At 30.3% G+C, this 22,205-nt stretch overlaps 1 protein-coding gene across 1 annotated transcript in view; it reads right to left on the reverse strand.

The window, feature by feature from the left end:
* Positions 1 to 22,205, reverse strand: part of LOC106677323 (amidophosphoribosyltransferase) — a 24,807-nt gene continuing 2,602 nt past the window's right edge. Inside the window, exons 2-10 of the mRNA XM_014415169.3 lie at positions 20,182 to 20,328; positions 14,338 to 14,459; positions 14,100 to 14,248; positions 6,574 to 6,829; positions 5,556 to 5,771; positions 5,351 to 5,478; positions 4,086 to 4,307; positions 3,541 to 3,661; positions 1 to 958 (exon numbers count right to left, since the gene is read on the reverse strand). Of these exons, the coding sequence (XP_014270655.1) occupies positions 822 to 958; positions 3,541 to 3,661; positions 4,086 to 4,307; positions 5,351 to 5,478; positions 5,556 to 5,771; positions 6,574 to 6,829; positions 14,100 to 14,248; positions 14,338 to 14,459; positions 20,182 to 20,324 (1,494 nt within the window). The 5' untranslated portion in view covers positions 20,325 to 20,328 and the 3' untranslated portion in view covers positions 1 to 821. The remainder of the gene's footprint in view (positions 959 to 3,540; positions 3,662 to 4,085; positions 4,308 to 5,350; positions 5,479 to 5,555; positions 5,772 to 6,573; positions 6,830 to 14,099; positions 14,249 to 14,337; positions 14,460 to 20,181; positions 20,329 to 22,205) is intronic.

Consider the following 22,205-nt stretch of genomic DNA (forward strand, 5'->3'; position numbering starts at 1 on the left):
AAGTACCTTTTGGGGTTTTAATTTACTTTTCATCTGTAAAACAAGTGATGTAGGTCTGCATTCCTTTTTTTTTTTTTCCTAGATAGTTTAATCAACTTGTTTCTGAAGCCCTCATGAGCTCTTGTGAGGTGCTTTTAATTCTGGTACTGAAACATTTCTAAAAATCATATTTAATATTTGGTATGTTAGTTCATTTCTACTTAAGAGCATCTATGTGTGTGAATACTTTCATCCCGTTCTAATTTTTTTTTTATTAGTTAAGAATTCAGTAGTATGAAACAAAATCCATGAATCTATTCAACTTATGCATGCTTCTCTTACAGATTGTACAAAATGGCATTGTAATCACTTGTATCCTAAAAATTTTGTATTGAATAAAAAAAAATTAAACAAAAATTCAATTATTGGAAAATAAAAGGTTAGTTCCTTAAATAGAAAGACAGCACAAATAAACAAGACATTTTTTAATACATCTTTAATTATTTTATATATTAGGTATAAAAAAAAATTCTAAGATAAATATTTTAAAGAAAATACAAAAAGTAAATAACTTCAATCATGTCTTTGTAATCAGATCAAATTTATTTATACTTAAACATAACAGGAAAGATAATTATACATATTGCACTTCAATGTGTATTAACCCAGGAATATATTGTTGCAAATACACTAATTAACACGTAGTGTTAATACTGATACAAAATTTCAGTTACTATAATCTACATATTTTTTTTAATATAAACAAAGAAACGTATAAAAAGGTAACTAAAAAATTAAGAATATTCCTTAATGAATAAAGTAAAACTTTTTCTTCACAAAGTTCACCAATCTGGAAGTTCTGGATACTCACCAGTGAGGCATGCAGTGCAATGACCTATATCATTTTTACCTTTCTTGATCTTCCACCTGACAGCTTTAACAAGACCTTCTACTGACAGGTAAGCTAGCGAGTCAGCTCCTGTAATCAATCATTTATTTTTTTTATTAGATTTGAATAATACAATTCCTGCTGTCACAATAATAATACAGCTTTATCACCATGACAGCCATTTTACTCTCCACAGCCAATCGAGGACACTCAATTTATGATGGATTCTTAAAGAAAATGATTCAAAAATGATTTTGTTCTATACGTTTTTCAAATCACTGCACCGTTTACTTGTAAAGATTGTCAAATGTAGTCTTTGATTTTCAGTGTTGTCATCATCACCCCCTTTGACTCCTAAATAATAAATAAATTATGAATGTAAAATCTTACATTCCAAAACCAAAATGGTCGGACATTTTGGAGAAAAATATTTCTAAGTATATAATAGTGTTTTTACTGAATATATTAGAGCATTAACAAAAATTCCTATTAATAGTATACATTGTGTATTTTATTTATAAATTTATGTTGTTATTTAATTAGAAATTAATTTTTATGTCAAATTACTGAGAAGATGCGCGTGGGCGTTGATGACCTTAAGGTTTTACGCCCAAAAGCCCCAACCAACAACAAAAAACTGAGAAGATGTATATTATTTAGAAATTATAATAAATAGAAAGGGAGCTTTGGTATTTCAAAATATTTTCATTACAGAACTATTAGTGCATTTGATTTGAGGAAAAAACTTAGACAATATAAAATTCTTAATATATTTCATTTAAACATTTTATGTTCTAATGCAAGTAAAAATAATCAAACTTTTGATTTTAATTGTAATTTTTATTGAACATGAAAAGTGCTGAAAATAAAGTACATGCTGTTACTTAAGCTTCAAGTCATCCTAAGATTGAAAAAAAATCTTTGTACCAATTAGAATAAACATATTGTTCTAGAGACATTTCGAAAGATAAAGATATGTCAAAGCAGAAAAATATAGATCTGCCATGTATCACAGCTTCAGTGGTATATATATAATTTTATTTTTGTGTTATTTTTATTCACCCCTCTCCCCCTTAAAGGACACGTCTGTATAATGGACAAACCCATCTTCCCCATTTATGTTTGGAATGTAGAAGTATCAATACTTTGTTTTTCTTATTCATTGTCTAGTTTTTGTGTTATTTATGGTACTAAAATATAGTTTACAAGAACTTATTTTGACTGAGTTCTATTTTTTTGATCTTATAACTAATTCATTGTTTTCTAGTTTTAAAAAAACATTGTTGCAAAGTAATACATTTTTTTATTAAAACTTATTTTAAAAAAAAAATATTAAAGAGCAGTTACATTTTTTTTTTTTATCATTAAGTATGGCGGATAAAAATTAAAAGAAAAGTGTTTAGAAAAAATCAAACAACATTCATGAAAATTAAAATTAAAGGGTAATTGAAATATTTTTTTTTGTAGTCTGATTTATTGTAAGAAAATTAATCCTTTTGAAAAGTTTAATTTCACATTCAGAGATTATTCCAGGTATATAAATATTTCTGTAGATATATTCATACAAAACTTCTATTCTTGCCAGCAATATTTACACAATTAGGATTGATCTTTGTTTAATCCAAATATTTACTGATGAGAACAATGTCATTCAAAAATCTAAGGCTATTAATATTCAATATTATTTATCAATAATAAAATATCTTCTTTTATATTTTACTTAATTTTTTTTTTTTTTAATTTTAATTTTATTTTTTTATTTTATTTATTATTTTCATAATATTCACACAAGTTTTACTTGAGCCTGTTCCTTTCAATGCTTCTCAGAGAGTTTTATTTTAAATCAAGTCAAACACTTGGAACAATTTATGTGAGAATTTTCTAATTTAAAGGACGATCCTTATACATTTTTATTTTATAATATTTGGTGCAATCAAGAAATATTTTGATAAAATGTTTAATATAGTATATTAAATATTAATAAAATATTTAATAATATTCAAATATAAAATATTTGACCTCACCCAGACCATATTCCATTTATTGTTACACACGGTCAATCAGCAATCTTCCACCAAAGAATATTTTGATATTTTCTGTATAGCTACAAAAAAAATATATCTTTTTTTTTCTTTACACTAGTATAATACACAACTCAAGGAAAGTGGTACTGAAAAAATAACATTGACCAAAAAAGCCTGTTAACCATAATTTAGACTGATAAAATAGTCATCTCAATTAATACAACCAGGTATTTTCTAAATTAATTAAATTTTTTGGTGTTAAGGTCTAGTATACTCATTTCAAATATACCACTAATGAGTCTATAAAAAGTTCTGAACAACAAAAGAAATTGGAGAGGAGATTAAACATTAAATAGAAATGATTTAAGTATAGCACTCTAGACCTGATTTGTATACTTTTGGATGGTCCTAAATAGTTTTTCCTCATTTATTTCAAAACTATTCAAAAAATTGTTAGAATTTTTAGATCCATTATCTACAAAAGGAGAAATTTATCAATAAATAAAATCTGCATGGCTACAGTCCATAGAAGGGTCCACGGGTTCAGTACTTTATGGATGATTTTTTTATAATTATGATTATATAAAACAGATGGCCAATAATCCATTTGTAAAAGGATAGTATCATTTTTCAAAAGTATTCTCTTACCTGCATGATCTGCTAGTTTTATATTGTCTAATCTATTTGCAATAAGTTCTTCAGTCGTTGGAATGTTTATTCCCATGTAGCAAGGATAGCGCAATGCAGGAGATGCAATTCGAACATGGACCTGTAATTATATTATAATTAAAAATAAATTAATTTTAAGCAGAAAAAAGTATCTTGTTCTTTATTATTCTTATTCATATTAAATAATTCATTTCAGCTGAATAATGGACTATATTACAGTTTTGCAATTTGGTTTTTTTAACTGAATAATGTTTGTTCTAGCTTTCATTACACACTCTTAATGTGAACTCTTCTAGAAACCAATGGATGGAACTTTGATAGATAGTGATCTATGTTTCTTTAAAAAGAAAGGGGTTACCTTAATCAGCGATCAACTTTTATTATTCACCTGGAAATTTAAAAAACTTGCATAGACCGTTTGTCAGCTGAATCCTTCATTTTTTATAGTTATTGTTTTTGACAGTAATATGGTACAAATAAATTTAGAAAAAAAATTGAATGTGTACCTATATGTATAAACATACCTCTTTCGCACCAGCATCTTTCAGAAGTTTAATTATAGGTCCGATCGTATTTCCTCGTACTATGGAATCATCAATCAGAATAATTTTTTTTTCAGCAACATTAGCTTCTATTGCACCAAACTTTTTTGCAACTCCCAATTGCCTAAGTCTGGTGCTAGGCTGAATAAATGTTCTCCCAATATAGCGATTTTTGCATAGGACTTCAGCAAAAGGGATCCCTGACTATAAATAAAAATTAACGTTGTATTTTGTGACAATAATGTAATGATTTTTTTTTTTTATTAATTTACAAAAAATGTAATTAAGTATGAATAAGCCATGGTAGAAAAAAAATTTATTCTTAAAAATAAATAAAAGTTTCAATTTTATTTCCGATGTACTCTAAGATTCAGAATCTAAATATTAAATATCTGGTGCATAAACCCAAATGACTTTACTTACAACTTTAACTGCAAACATCAATAAAATAATTCCTTCCCCTATCTTCACTAATATTGGTCATTTAAAAGTTTATTATTATTAAATTATTTTTTCAGTTGATATTATTTGACAATGCAATTATCCTTCATATGTGCATCTGGAATGTTAAAGGAGATTTATAGATTTTGAATTGTTTATTTGAATGATATAAAAATGAATGGGTTTCCATGGGAAACTGTAAATTACTTTTAAAACATGGCTCCAAACTTTAATAAGCTGTATATTTGCTGTATGATTTAAACAATTCTTTTTTTTTTTAATTGTATTTTCCAATGCCTCTTTTTCATTTAAATATAAACATAGTTTACCATAAAATTTACACTTTCTGAGTTATATGTAAAGGAAGTCTTCTGTTCTTGCAACTTTTTCTCGAAGATTTATCTTTTAAATGAAAATTACTTTTAGTACAATACTTTCATAAGTTTTGTGAAAATTGTTTGAGCTCTTGGTGCTACAGCATAGAGAAAAATATGTTTTTCAGATATTGTGCACAGGATACCCAATTTGGTCCATAGAAATCGGAGTATGAAAAAAAGAAGGAAAAAAAAAACCATTCTCATATGAATTTGTGCATAGACTATTAAGTAATTTTGGAATTGAAATTCTTTTGTTAACAGTTTCATGTAGAAGGGGAAAGAAGGCAAAAAAGTGAGTTAAACCACCAGAAGTATTTTTCCAGGTCATTTTAACATAAATTTTTATGATTTTTGGAAAGTGAAATAAAGTGATTTCCACACAATCCGATGTGACAACAAAATATTATTTAAAGAAATAAACTAACTTACCTCTTTAGAAAAACCATGAGCAGCAGCAGTACCGGATTCAGGGACAGAACTGACTATGTCTGCATCAACGTAAGCTTCACGTGCTAACATTTTACCACACTGCATACGTACTGAATATACCATTTGTCCTGCATAAACAACAAATATTAAAACTTTTTATTAGTAACTAATTGTTATTATACCTTGAAAACAGATTTATCTCTACCTTCAAACATACTGTCGGCTCTTGCAAAATAAACATACTCAAAGATACAAAATGCTAGTGCTTTGCCTTCAGGTCGTGGAACTATATCTTTGGTTTTGCATCCTTTATCTGTGATCTCAACTATTTCTCCTGGAAGAACTTCTCGAACATACCGTGCACCAATAGAAAGAAAACCACACGATTCTGATGATATGACCCATCCATCAGCTTCATTATCTACAAAAATAATTCAATTTATTTTTATTATAAGAGGTTTACCAGTGAACATGTTCATGTCCCTAATCTCAACAATTTTTGGAATTTTTATTTAATTTTTGCTGGGTCGCTATCTCTCTTTAAAAAAATAATTGATCTAGATTCAATGCAAATTTATTGAATCATATTTAATAAAAACAAAATGTCAACATCATAAAAAGTGTGTATAAGAAAAAAAATGCTTTGGAAAAACATTAGTGTTCCAAAAAATAATTGAATGTTAATTGCCAGGACAGCGCTAAAACAAACTGATATGTCAGGCCTCATTTTAAATGTAAATACAATATTGAAAAAATAAATATCTAAAAAGATATCTATCAAAGGTAGATAAGGAGGTATAAATGTAATATGTGCAAAAGTTGTTTTTAATAGTTCTATATCTTGCATGTTGAATTTCTTAGCATATGAACTTCCTGTCCTTTTTTAATTAATTACTATTGAGTTTTAGAGTTTTTACATTTGCAATATATATATAATCAAATTAAGGAAACATGATAAATACAATACATTGTATAATTTGGGTAAATTACAAATAAATTTTATTTTAAACAATAAATTGTAGATTTTATGATAACAATAAGTCCAGTGGATCTGAAGTTTAAGTAACTTGATTAAATTGAAAACTGATAAATGCATTTCCTAAGAATATTTCATCTTTTTGACTTTTATATATCTATACAATAATAAATCATCCATGAAAGTTAGTATTTTTTATTGATGAAAAAAAAAATTAAATACTTTTATGATAACAATTAGAACTCACCAGCCTGATGATCAACTGGTACGATCTTCCCCAGACATAGAGGCCGATTTCCATAAGGATCTCTGACACCATAAATTCTATCTTTCATCATTACTACTAAGGAATATGACAATGGTGCAAGTTGCATCAAATGTCTTATTCTAGCTGGCATATCAGGTCCTGATTCTTCTTCTCCTTCTGGAGGATTCAGGCAGAGAGCTTGAGTGATCAGTTCACTGTCTGAGTGGGTGGATAGCCCTACGCCTCTAGACAAAACCTATGAAATAAAACTTTTCCTTTATATTGCATAAAATGTTTAACAAAAACATAAACATCAATGGTGGAGAAGAAATTAAGCTAATTGTGTAATGTTTGGCACACCCTTGGTTATAATGAACTCTCCGAATCTTACTGAATAACCACCACCCCCCAAGAAGATATTTCAAACTCAAAGCATCTTTGAAACAAACTTTTTATGCAAAATAGCAATGAACACTATATCCTTTTGTCAGGCTACTCATCTAAAAGTCAATAAATTGTATTTCATAAGAATACAAATTCTTGTCATTATAATTTATACATCTCTGCATTGTTTGATGTTTTTAATTTCAGTTCCTTAACTGCACAGTACATTGTAATGACAAATATAATTTGATGAAATAAAATTTATCAAAAATTAGACGAGTAGTCTAACAATAGATATTGAGTTTTAAGATGGACAAAAATTAGTCCAAAATGCCATCCAATGAATAAATAAAAGATATATAAAGTTTTAAAGGTGTTTCAATTTCTCAGAAGTTGCTATATATTCTCCTCCTAAAACAACTACTAAGAAAAAAAAAATAAAGCTGAATTTCAAGTAAAGACACCAAACAGTATCAATACTTTTGAGTAATTGAGATAAATGTATTTTAATATTTTATCCAGTAAAAATTTAACATAAAATGGCTACCTTAAATTAGGTTATGAATTGCAAAACAAAATTATACAATTGTCTATTGTAACAACTACATTTCTTATTAATTTAAATAAAATAAGTGCATTAAATTTCTTTCCTTTCATCATTTCTTAAATATGATGAAATCTCAAAACTTATTAAGTCCCTGGACTCATATAAAGGGAGTCTTAATCAAGGTAAAAATAGTTTTAAATTGGTTCAAACTGTATTATATGTATGCCGTAGGGTTGTTAATTACTGAGACATATATCAATCCCTCCTGACATAGAATAAGACAATATAATCGCATAATTCTGTATATCATCTTTTCCACATTTCCTTACAAATATGCTCAATCAAAAAAAGTTGTTTCCTCAAAAAATAATATATGCAAACATAACAAAAACATTTATAGTAAATTTCAGTCAGCTCTGAGATCATCCTTATGTCAAGACAATACTGATTATTTTAATTTAATTTTTTTGATTCTCGGGGTAATGTCTGCAAAGAATTCCTCCATAGGAAAGGAAATGCTGATGGAAAACTCATGTTGTCTGAATAGGGCCAAGGATCCTCCATTTTAATAATGTCTCTGCACATATATCCCAGACAAATAGAATTATGCAGGGTGTTCCATCCCATTATTATAAACCTGGTTTGACAACATGCTCCTTTTTCTACCTTCCTAAATTGAATATGATGCTTCCAGGGAGGCATTTGGGTATCATAGAAGCCATTAAAACAGAAACAACTAGCTGAAGACCCTAAATATATTGAGCAATATAAAGTGTATTGTGTAATGTAACAAGTGTCTAGTATCAAAGGTGGTATATTTTGAAGGGCCAATATTTTTTTTTTTAAATTTTCATATGAATTTTCCTAACATAGAGTCTGGAAGAAATTAATAAAAAATCACCAATTTTTATGAGGTCCATAAGGATGATGACTCAGTTCATACCAGCATGATATAAATGATCTATGATACTGTTGAAGACATTGTGCAATTCGTCTACAAAACGACACTGGAAAAGGTTTTCCTCTAATTAGATCTGATTAATTAAAGTTACTAAATAATTTTTTTAATGCTTTCAAAATGTTTTTAAAAATTAAATATAACTATACCTAGTTTAATTCAAAATAGTTCAGTAGTTTTGTAGAACGTGAATGCCTGTAACCTGAATAAGACTGATATTTTTTTAATGCAGTATTATGCAAAATTCAACACGACAGAACCACGTCTGGGTACACACAATAGGTGTAACTCACGTATTTTTCTGACCATTGGTAAAAAAAGAAAAACTTAAATTTTAAGAATCTTTCACTGTACAAAACTACAATTGAACATCCTCCACCGAGATTTTTTATTGGTGAATTCGAAATTCTATCCATGGATGAACTGAAAAAAGTCTCGTTTCACACGAAAATATTGTAAAATATATAAAATTTTACTACGTGATTCTTAAGCTATGACATTTTTAAGATACAATATAAATGATAGAGAATATTGGTACATGAAATTTCATGTAAATATGTAGGTGAAGAAATATTGCAATAATTTTCAAAAACATCTAGAAAACCCCTGCATTGCCCTCTACCAAAAATCAAGTTTACAGATGTCGAGTATTTGATGATGTGAGGAATATCTGCGTCCTTGGATTTTGAAGGACTGCCAACGTGTTTTCTTAACTAATTTCAGTTCTAATTCTTCGAAATTTCATTGGATTTAGATGTAAACTATGATTAATTTTCTGGATCTTATAACAAGAAACATTGTAATCAGCAAAGCAATAGCCAAGAGATCGAAGGTGGATTTTAGATTTAAAGTGCTTATTTCTTAGCAAGGTATCATTCATATTTTCTCCAATTATAATATTTCGTCCTTTACAAAAATTCTAACAATCTATAAAGCTTGCTGAAATCCCTTCATAACAGTAGAAGAAAATGATGGAATTTAGGATAACAAAACAACATTTGTTTTTGTATTTTATTTAAATTTAATAAAACAACATTTGTTTTTGTATTTTATTTAAATTTAATAAATGAATTCGTTTTTATACCCTCTTACTTTTATTTAATAACTATGAAGTTGGTGTAAAAATAGAACCCATTAGAAATAAATGTTTAGTCGTTACCTATAATAATAACAAAATAATAAGAAGTGCCGTAAAGTGAAAGATTAAGATTTGAATCATCATTAAAATCTAGCATAGACGGTATTGCCTAAACATCAATTGGTAAAGAATTAAATTGATGTCCGTGAATAAAGCTATCTATAAGACCTACAGAGATAATTAGTTTTGAGTAAGTTACAAATTTTGGAGATAAAATCATTCATGAGGTGTGAAATTTATCTAAATTCTTCCTTTTTTTATAGTTTTATTAACAACATTCCCCGAAGTCAATATATCCACTATTGAAAAACTATTATAAATACATTATTACTAGAGTATGATGAGTTAAATTTTTATTGGTAATGTAGATTTGCAACAGCGAAAAATTTAAGCTTTGAAATAGAAATTGAATGTTAAGATGTAGAATTTTTATTTGTCAAAAAATCTTTATTTAAGTGGAGTGTATATAGCTGCTTTATTTCGTTCTACATCAGATGAAAAAAAAAAAGGTTTCTACTTATTTCGTGTTTGACTTATTTTGTAGCTTGAAATTACTTAAATGAAAACCCTATTAGCTTTTGAAGAATCTATAGGACAACCCCAGTAGAGAAAGTACTGTCTCAGAAATACCTACTGGTACTGTCTTAGAAATACGTCCAATTAGAAACAAAATAAAAATTTTTTTGTCGGTTGTGCCACTTTTAAAGCAAAGCAATGATATATTAACTTAGAATATATCCTCAATATTTAATATAGAAATCCATAATACAATTGAGTGCTCCTTAAAAACTAACATTACGAATTTATTCAGAACACTTATTTTGTAATAAGATATAAAAAAAAATTCCATAAACAATTCAGATTTTTTGAACATGTTTTAGGAGGCGCAACAGAGTTTGAAATTTTAATATAATTGCCGATTTTTTTTTTATATTTCTAAAAAATTCAATGATACTGGTACACAAAAATTGTATCAAATTATTGACTAAGTTACCTAATCAATACTTTCATCTCATTAATTTATTCTATACTAATTAGCAACGGTATAACCTGGTGCTCATGAGAAGTGTTTTATGTCCAAACAGCGTGTTAGACACAATCATGTATATTGAGGTGGCTTAGAGCTGTATTTTAAGATTATCGTGACGTAGTAGATAAAAACACCAAGTTTGTTATGAAGGTATCTCATGATAATAATAATAATTAGAGTAGAACATTTTAATAAAATAAATATACATTGTGATGTATTGGAGATACTGACAATCTTAGATTAATTTAGCTTAGAATGATTAACCAAGATTTATTATTACAACTATTATCAGATTTCTTAAAAATAGATGTTACTAAAATAATGGAAGATGGTAAATCTTACAAGAAAAACTAGTTCGCTTAAAGTTGTAAATGGAGATGCCGAAAGTGGAGACGCAGTGATGGAAGAGTACAATAAAGTTTACATAGAAGGTATCGATATTAAAAATCTATTCATGTAAAAAATATATTTAAAATTTGAAATGTACTTAATTTCAAATGTGAAACTAATTGTAGTAAATTGGTAATACCAGTACACAAAGAACCATAAAAAACTGAAAAAGGAGGTTCAGGTCTTGGGTGATGACCGTTTAAAAAATAATAATAAAGTTTAAAAGGTGGTAGCAAACTCTACAATGGTTTAAAAATCCCCCCAAAAATGTAGTCATTCTTTTTTATAAAACTAAATTACAGCCTCGAAGAAAAATATCATTTTTTCTTTTACCCTCCTTATGATCCACACCTTAATGCTTGCTTGCTCATATGTATATGTACCACAACGCCATCTACGTTTCGGATGTTTCGCCTTATCTTCAGAGTCGCCTTTTGACTATCGATATCTTAATGGTATCGATCTTTGATCCAAGTATCAGTCGACCATTGGCTTTCGCCCACTTTTAAAGTTTACAATGAAATTTAGGTCATTGGAAGCGTCTGTGAACTGAAACTACTGTCGTATTTTTCTTTTGCAACATCATCTCTGTTCAACAAAAATTAAAAACGATGGATTCCTATGATTTAGGTTCATATTCCCTATTAGGGCAATATTTCCTCTCAAGCATGTTGGAAGAATAAATATAAAAGAAAATCTGATAAAATTGACTTTCTTTAGTTTATGTTTTTAAAGAAATTTTTTTCAAAACACTCTTAAACTTATTTACTGACCTGAACAAAATACTTGAAAAAACAAAACATGCAACTTTTTTTTAAGTCTCGGCTTTGAGTACTATAATTGTGCTTTGTATTATCGCCACATTTAAAATTTCTGGGAATCTTAATTTATTTCTCATGTCAGATGTGAATAAGAATGAAACTTTTATATCCCTATAATTACAAAACTTTAGTTTGTTCGTCATGGAATGTGCCACATAGTAGGGGTATTCATAATCTTTAGTTTAACATTTTAAAGCGTGTTAAATGGAAAAATTTATGTCAAATGGAGATAGTACCTTCTTTTACCATGTTAAAACGATATAACAAGAAACATCGTTGAGAGTCAGTTAAATGGAGAATGACGTCGCAAAACAGACCAGCTGAGCTTGTCACCGTTTTATTTGTTGTGTTAGGTTACTTACTCGTAGACTGTTTATTTTTCTTTTGTCTAGTGTTTTGAACTTCAACTTTTCACATATTTTAGGTATGTTTTAATAAATTACTATAATCAAATCTTAGAAGTAAACAATAACATGAAGTTTTGGAAGGTTTTAAAACAAGATGCTCAGAAAATCCGCTAGGAGGTCTTATGCATTTAACATTGAACTTGACTTTAAATAGCGCTACTCACAATGCTATACTTATAACATTTAACATGATAAAACATTTTACATTTAACACAATACCCCTGATGTAGACAGGTTCCATAAGGGACTCGGGGAATAGGTAGTTCGATGTAGTGAATGTCTGATAAAGAAATTGAGTGTTTTGAAATAATAAGAAATTCCCAGGACTCTAAAACCCAGTGAGGCCAAGGTTGAGGGGAGGTTGACTAAGGACATAGTGCACCCATGGTATATGGAATAATGAAATTTTAGTTTAAAAAAACTGACGTTACATCAACGAATTAAATCAAGGCAGTATGGTATATGCATGAATAACGTCATCGATACTTAGTCGGTATCCTACGTTCCTACTCTAGTTTCTGGGATGTTGAAATTAATTTCGTGGCTGATCAACAACATGAATCTCGAGTTTAACACTGGCTAGAATAAGTTAGCAGTCTGGAGGATAACCAGCATTTTCTGGACAAAGATTCTGTAAATGAGTGATAAATAAAACCTTCATTTGTTACTTATAAAGATTTGTATAAACTCGAGCATATTTCGAATTTTAAGCGAAATTAGTGCACTTTTTCAATACTTTTTAAATAACTCCAAAACTACGAACAAGACAGAATGTTGGGGAATACAATTTTGAAAGAGTTAGAGACACTATATAGAGACACCTTTTACTTTGAATATCCAGTTTTGGATTTCATGGTCAAAGGACAACTAGAAACAACAAATAGATCCACCTAATTCTAAGAACTCATGTTAAGAATCTTTACTAAAAAATGGTAATGAAAAGATTAAAATAAACGCTTAAAAAACAGCATTATGTAAAAATGATATTTGAATAATAACTTGAATTTTCAAATTATAGTTTGAGTTTATAATTCTGAGGAATATTTCATACTTATCACAATTTCGTAAAAAAAAAATTATGATTAGTTCCGATTTTTGACGTTCCGGTTGATCAACGTCTGGTTAATTGACGCTTTACTGCAGTGGTTCTCAAACCTTTTTTGCGGGACACCCTAGTCGCTGTAAGGAAATATTCCGGTACCTTTTACGAACTAAAACGAAAAAGAAGTTGATTTTGGGAAAAAAAGGACACCGAACCAGAAAAATGGTCTGAAAGTGATAGGCGCAACGTAGGCAAGGACATGACGATTTAACCATGTTCCGATTTAAAAAACCGATTCTACTTATTGGAAAATCTAGGTTGAAATTAGATATTTTTTCCGCAGTACATCTGAACTGCACTCTTGGCACACAGTTTGGTAACCCTTGCCCTGTTTTACCAGCTGTTTCACAATGAAGCAACATTTGAAAACTATCAAAATGTTTTGTTATGCAAATTTTGGAAAAAAAATCCACTAACGTTTGTTACCAAGCAGTTCGAATATATTTTGATAATATGATAAGAAATGTCATAAACAATCGGCGATTGCATAATTCGAGTCAAAGCGATGAGGGATTGAATAACCGAATTCAAAATAGTTTTCTTACATACGTCAATGATTATATTCCATATCAGTTCCATTATGACATGCTAATAAAAAAAACATAAAATCGTCAAGTGGAAATAACGACTATCAATACCCGTATCCTTAAATAATCAATAATGCATGATATTATGAAGTAATTATCATAAGGTACAAATATAGACTACACTAAATTAAACAAGTAAAGTTAAATAAATTATTTACATACCATTCTTCTGAGTGCTTCAGAGTTTACAAGTTCGCCATTGTGGGCGACAGCCAAAGCACCATGACCAGTGTGGACAACGAACGGTTGGCAGTTGATCTCTTCTGATGCTGCGCTGGTAGAGTAGCGAGTATGGCCAATACCTAGATTACCTATGCATCCAAATCGTTCGGTAGTATATTTAATATTGCACTATACTTATATCATGATGTGAGTAAGATGTTTCGAAATACTATAATACCTTTAAGCTTCTGCATTGATTCGTCGTTGAAAATATTACTTATCATGCCCATTCCTTTTTTTACGTTCAGCTTCTTGGAACATTTTCCTTCGCTAGTGACTATACCAGCACTTTCTTGTCCCCTTGAATTTGAAAAAACATAAATTTTGTATTACATATTTAGGTAAAATGGTAAACAATTTTCCAAAATCTATGAATAATTCCTACTTAATAAGTAAATAATGGAAAAATCAATAACAAAAGGAAATAAAATTAATTATTTAGATCTCTTATAGCCTGGACCAGTGGTTCCAAACCTTTATATCGGCGGCGGAACCCTTTTGGTAGAAGTAGGAAAATAGCGGGACACTAAAATTATCATTTTATACAAATAAAGTGATCCGTCTTTTCAGCAAAAGCTAAGAAACGCTACTCAACACATGTAAAAAATTTGAAGAAAATCTAGGATGGTAAAGATCAAAATTGTGTTTAGTTGACGTGCAATGATCCATTTCTAAATTGTTGCGCGGAACCTCCGTTGGGTACCACTGGTCAAGTTGGTCAGATAAATAAAAAACAAAGTAAAAAAATAAGAACAAAAAAAAAAGAAGGAACATTTCTTTAGGAAGAATTAAGAACATATAACAAAATAAAATAAATTACTGTATAACAGAGAAAAAAAAATTACAGAGCAACTGAAAATTTCTTGACAGATCAAAATGAATTTAAAACATTTTGAAAATTACCGAGTTATTAAAATAATAGTATGTTATTAAAATAATAGTATGTTATTAATAAATGAAAATAAAATTTAAAAACCTAAATAAATACAAAAGTAAGTTAATGAGACAATTAGCTGAACAGTTTGAACCTGGATGAATAATCATACATAATGTTTTAATTAGAATTTCAAAGTAGTTCTTACATTACAAGAGTACCTATCTAACAAATATCTTTTATTTCCAGTTACAACTATTTCGCATTTCAAATTCGAAAGGATACAAATGCCGCCGTGATGAAAATATTTTCTGGTTACAATTAAAAAGCTGATTTGAATAATTGGATAAGTATTGTGTAAAGAATATCTTCTACATAATGGTAATTGACAGAAGGATACCAATAAGGAAAAGCTGGATTTTTGGAAAAAAAAATAAAAAGGAATTTTATAAGGATAAAGTACAAATCTCATGAAGAAAAGTAGTCCAAAATTAAGGATAATTACGTAATGAGGAGGGAGGGAAACAAAATGTTTTTGAAGATTTTAACAGTAAGACCTGACACCTGCTATAGAACTCAAGGCATAATTACTAACTAGAAGCTAAAATAATGAAGGTTCTTTTTTTTTTTTTTTGGCTGAACTTCTCAGCAAGGGCCACAATAATCTGTAATAGAAAATCCAAAAGACCAAAATAGTTCACTAGAAAGTTGAAAAATGGGCACTTCAATTCAGTATTTAATGGAGCTTACATCTTTAATATGAGTTCTAGCCTACTCATCTCTCTTTTCTCAGTCCGCTGGTGTTCCTTAAGATAGTATCTTAGGTCCCATTCTTTAAGCGGTTTATACAGCTGACATCCCAACCCACCCTAACACAGTCCTAACAACATACGCTGATTATACATCTATACTGTCTGTAAACAACGACCTTACTAATGCATCACAAACTCTACAGACACATATAACATCCATTGAAGAATGGTGTCAAAACTAGAGAATCAAAATAAATCCTGACAAATCCAGATCACCTTTACTCTTCGTCGTAAACCTCTGCCCTCCTATGTCCTACAGTATCCTGTTTAAATACTCCACTAACGCCTGTTTAACAGATTCGATACTTAGGACTCCAACTTGACAAGAGACTTACTTAGAATCCAAATACAAGACTGAAACGATAAGAAACTGCTCGTAGATTTCGATTGACAAACGCTCTAAACTTCCCATTCTCTACAAAAAATTATTATACGCTATGATGATCAGACCAATTTGGACATACGGAATTGAGCTCTGGGGCTCTACTAAACCATCAAATTCCTCCTGCATCCAATCCAAAATCCTAAGTAAAATCCTTGATGCTCCTTATTACGTTACAAATAAACTCATCCACAAAGGCCTTAACATTCGTTGCAGATTTGGCCCTAAACAGATATGCGTCCTTTCATTCCAAGCTCCATACCCATACTAACCCATTAGTTCTTAATCTCTCATCCTTGACAATCCTTGGTAATCCTCCGAGCCGTCTGAAGAGAAGATGGTCACGGGACATTCTAATTTAAATTATTGCTTGAAGTACCACCAATGGGTGGTTCCTTCCCAAAATTTTCAAGTGTTTGAAACATTCATCCAATTTTCTTATTGTATTTATTATTTTGTACAGTTGTAAAATATATTAAATAAATAAATAAACAAAAAATGAGTCATTAACCACCAAGATGTGCTCAGGAGGGGTGGCACAAGTTGTGCTATCAAATCCTTTTTTGTTTGTTTACTGATTATAAATTTCAACTTTGTGACTTCAATTCTTTCCAGAAACATATAAAAAAGACGAGAAATAGCCGATTTTTTTTTCTTAGCAGTTTTCTCCTATTCTTTACTTTTTTTGACGGCGGAACCCTTTTGGTACTGGTAGAAAAATAGCGGAAAATCTACATTAAGGAATTCCGGTGAAAGAACATACATACATTATTTGATACATTAGCCAAATGCCGTCTTTTCAGCCAAAGCTAAGAAAGGCTAAGGTACTTACACAAAACTGAAGAAAATCTGAGATGGTAAGATTGAAACTGTGTTGAGTTAACGTAGAAAATAATTCCTAAATTATTTCGCGGAACCTCACTAGGGAACTACTGGTCTAGTGAAATCATGATTCAAAACAAAGAAGAAAAACAAAAGTAATTCGAACGATACATAGTATTCAATAAAAAGAAAAACAATTTGTTCCTTGAAAATTTCTAGAAAAGCATTGAGGTCATAAAGTTGAAATTCACAATTAGCACATTAAAAACACGAATGAACAGATTTTCAGATCTCCAGTAAAACTTTAAATCGAAATACATTGCTGGTCCTTATTTGAGTGGACCACATTAAACTAGGAACAATATACATAGTTCCATTTTTTACTATATAAGCGAGGACAACAAAATTAGATCGCTCTAGGTGGTTTCAACACCCTAGATTACGATACAACACTTACATTACTAAATAAACTATATTGAAGTTAGAAGTGCATATATAGAACTAAAAAAACAAAACAGTCTTGAACAATTCAAAGGCCGAATCAATTTATTATAATTTGTATGTACTGATGCCAACTAAACTGCTCAACAGATCTTGTCACGCTTGGGATGGACAAAATATTTAGGAATGTAAGAATTCGTGGATGGATGACGGGAAGAATGGTGGAAAATAGATTTGTAACTTTTTTCGTTAAAATGTGAAATGTGAAATCTTTAATTCTGAAATTTGTTATGTGTAAAAGGAGCATGGTCCGAGTGCGGTCATAGTAAATTAACAATTAATTGTGAACCAACGTTTCGCCCAACTTTACAGGGCTTTCTGAAAGAAGGAGGGCGAAAGAATCAAATTGAAATTTGTTTTAATTATTTTTAATCGAAAAGTTTAATTAAGGGTCGGTGTAGAAAATAATCTTGTATCCAATATATTTTTTCAGTTTTGAAATCGATCCAACGGTTCTATCGATAACAGAAACTTCAAATAAAAAAGAAAAAACTCCCACCTCTTTGCCCAAGACTTCACATTATCGGCAGAAGCATTTCTTTGATCTCTATATTTCTCTTTCCGATTGAATCCCTGGATGGATTTGAAAAATGAACAATACATCTGATTCAAGATTTTTTTTTTCTAAATCATCGCTCATTCAAACATACTTTAAAATTTTCAAATAAAAGATTTTGGATTTCAAATTTAAAGAGAAAAAAAAAATTAAAAATGTTCAAACCTCTTTTACCATGAGATAATGAAAACGATTTGCATTTTTAATTAAAAATCGCACTATTTTTTCCCTTGAAAAATCAGCAAAATCGAAACCGTCGAGAATGGTGCCGGCAATTTAGCCTTAACAACAATGAGGTGGATAGAAATAGTTTAGTTCATAGGCGTAGCCAAGATGCAGGAGGTTGGTACATCTAAGGATCTACTTTAAGATTACTATGCGACAAATCATCATTGAATAAATAAGTTCTTATAAATAATATTATCTATGCCAACATATATTAATTATTGGGAGATAATTGGTTGGCTGTAACATGTAATCCGTTAGGCGGTCAAGAACGGTATGAAAATAGCAAAAAAACTATTTATAAGATACCATTGGGGGTAAATGAGAACAAGATAAAAAAAATTTAAGATATGATAAAGCTATAAGAATATACATACGAAGTTTTAAAAAAGATGATACATATAACAATTGAATTAAAAAGGGAACGTAGTAAACTAAAGAAATTTAAACATAAATGACTGAAGTACTAACTAATATGTAGAGAAACAGCCCATTGGTAGAATTGTAATAAAATTTCTACATTAGAAGGTCTCAAGACCATTTTCTTTTCAGGGACGGGTGAGGAAGTACGGTTAGAAACTAGTGGAGTGATCAGGGAGTTTGTAAAGGGAGCATTGATATCTGGTTTGGGCTAGCTCGGTTACTTATGGAACACTAAGGTCTTTATGAATGATTTTATTGGTGACAAAGCAGAAGTATAGAGGATTTCACGAAGTATTTTGGATTGTAAGGATGAGATACGTGAGAAATTCGAAGGTTTAGTGGAGCCCAAAAGTTCAGGTTCCCTTTTTAATTTCAATTTTTGTATATAAAATCTTTTTTAAAATTTCATATGTACATTCTTATAATCTTTATACCTAATCTACATTTAGTTCTGATGAATTACTGCAAAGTGGGTTGAAACGTTGTTTTCTTATAAATAGTTTTTTAAAGCTAATTTTCTACCTTTTTACCGTTCGTCGTAAACCTTCGTCTTGCCCCACAGTATCTTTTAATAATACCCCACTTATTCCTGTTGAACAGATCCGTTACTTAGGACTAAATCTGGACAAACGACTGACATGGAATCCTCATACAAGACTGAAAAGACAGGAAACTGCTCGTCGATTCCGACTATTATAACATTTACTAGCCAAATGGTCCAAACGGTCCAAACTTCCAATCCATTACAAAAGACTGATCTACATGACTGTTATAAGGTCTATCTGGACATATGGAGTTGAGCTATGGAGCTCCACTAAACCATCTAATTCTTCTCGAATCCAATCCTTACAGTCCAAAATCCTTAATGCTCCTTACTTTGTCACAAATCAAATCATCCATCAGGACCTCAATGTCCCATCTGTTGCCGATTTGGCCAGAACCAGATACCAATTCTTCCATAATAAACTTCCCAACCATCCAAACCAACTCGTTTCTAACCTGGCTTCTCCTTCACTACCTAATAATCCTCCTAGGCGTCTGAAAAGAAGATGGCCTCGAGATCTTCTCCTTTAGAAATGTTTTGGGAGTTCTATCAATAGGTAGATTCTCCACATGTTTGTATCATGTCATAATATAACTTACAGGAAATTTACTTGATGTGTATATATGTATACAGTCGTTAATAACAATAAATAAATTATTTAAAAAAAAAAAAATGTTCTACCTTTCTTTATCATTACTCGGACTGTCTTACAACAAGTATATTATTGATGACAATCTATAGGTTTATAAAATTTTAACAATTAAAGAATAAGTAGAAAGATCGATTAATTTCGGAGGGAGGATTCCAAACCGTCAAACCGCCACACCCCCTTCTTCCCCTTTGGCTTAGCTCTAAAGTTAGTAGCAAAATTGAAAAGTATTACCTGTGCTGCAACGCAATGAGGCCCAAGCAGATGACCTGAGGGACATCCAATTGCGTTGGCCAAGGGCCCCTTGCCATGCACCCAAACACTCCGCATTCGTGTGTTAATCCAGTAAGCGCTTTCTTTTTACTATTACTATCCATTATCCTGAAATTTAAAATTGATTATATACATAAATCACATCTTATAATTATTAAAACTATTTATAATAAATTCACGTAGTTAAGGAATTAGAGTTTAATAACCGTCTGGCAAGAACAGCTTCAGAATAATTCTGTAGAAATTTCAGATGTAATTTCATTGTGCAGGACTTCTAGTAAAATCTTTCTTGGAACACCAAGTTCATTGTGACATGAGAGTTTGTGTCTTCTTAAGTGTCAGTCCTTGCCTTCAGGTAAGGGTAGTTAGGTAAGGGAAAGCTAGGGTCTCCTTAAATGGGTCAAATGTTCAGAGGAACAACTATATAGTTTATAACGATAGCCGTTGAAAAATATTTATAATAATAGCTGTTAAATACAATAGCGTAAAAGTGGATAGAATCAATCTTCTAAGAAACTTTATCGACTTCAGTTCAGTATAGAATGTCCTTATCGCTAAGACGCATAGTTTCCTAAATAAACCGGAAAAAGAGAACTTTAGGGCAGCGGTTCCCAATCCTTTTTCGCCACGGTTTTTGGGCTAAAAAAAATTGTGGCACTCTTGTGGAATATAAAAAAAAAATCGCGCTAAAAAAAATTACAGTAATTATCCTTAGAGCAGTTTAATATGTAGAAAGGGAAGAAAAAACATTGCTAAATAAATCCTGGAATGCACTGTACATTTGCTATTTTTTTCTTTGGGGGGCGGGGGATTTTTGGAAAGTAGCATTCGTTTGTGCACCACCTACCATACGCATACAGCACCGCTGCCAGTTAGTAAACCACGGTTCTAGGGCCTCCCCTCCATTCTCTCCACTTCCTGTACCTCTTTTGAGCACCCATTCAATGAACTAATTAATTAGTTCTACTAGTCCCACAACAATCCTTCCACCTACCGTTTTCTTCCGCCTATCTTTCGTACCCAATGGTAGTTGCATATCGGTAGCTTTACCGGTGAGAGAGGCACGGTGTATGACATATGGCATTTTTGTTTATCGCTAAGCGGAAACAAATTTGTACCCGTTCAGCATATTCGCTAAACTGTTATCAGGTTAACTGCAGAAAACGTTTATTAGTCTATCAGCAGTGACTCCTACTCTCTCACTGGTATAATAAAGGCAAAGGGTCGCAGAAAAAAAAAATTGTATAAATATTCCTCGTGTAATTGTTCCCTAAATCTTGATAGAGGTTCAGCTGTGTTGGGAGAAACAAGTTGATAAAACGAGTCCTGAACTTAATAATTATATTGAAAATGAAAATCTGCACCGCAACAATCCAGGAAGGGTCACGGGTTCTGTACTTTGTTAGGAAGTACTGTTCCTTGAACAACAGTTGTGCAAGGAGGTGATTGTTCAACCATGCAACCTAGCCCTAGAAAAGTCTAGACTTTTCCCCAATTAATGGTACACATTTTATAGTTGTTGCGGTCAAAATAAGATCGAACTGTAAAAACGAAGTTATAACTATCAAGAACTTATGTTCAGAGGTAAAGTCCATTGCATAACTATATATTTATGAAGTGATACAACTACATATGTTAAAACGTAATTTAAAAAAACCCTATCTGATCTGATACGTCAGAAATATTGTACGTAGATGGCACGATAAATGAGATGTCATGAAAATTGATTTGTATCAGTTTTTTTTTCTCTCTTAAGAGATAAATATTCGCCTTATATTCTTCCGTGGGAGAAAATAAGAAAAAACAAAAAAAAAGAGATGAAGATATGAGTTCAAACAATCCTTCAAACGTTACAGAATCATTAAATAAAATAATTTCTAATATCTTATTTATTTTAGATAATATTTAAATTAAAATAAATGAGATAGATATATTATAGATTTTACAAATAATTTTAGGTACATTATAGATTTTACAAATAATTT

This window comes from Halyomorpha halys, unplaced genomic scaffold, assembly GCF_000696795.3.
Source record: "Halyomorpha halys isolate HHAL.00 unplaced genomic scaffold, Hhal_1.1 Scaffold94.1, whole genome shotgun sequence".
Taxonomy (NCBI): Eukaryota; Metazoa; Arthropoda; class Insecta; order Hemiptera; family Pentatomidae; genus Halyomorpha; species Halyomorpha halys.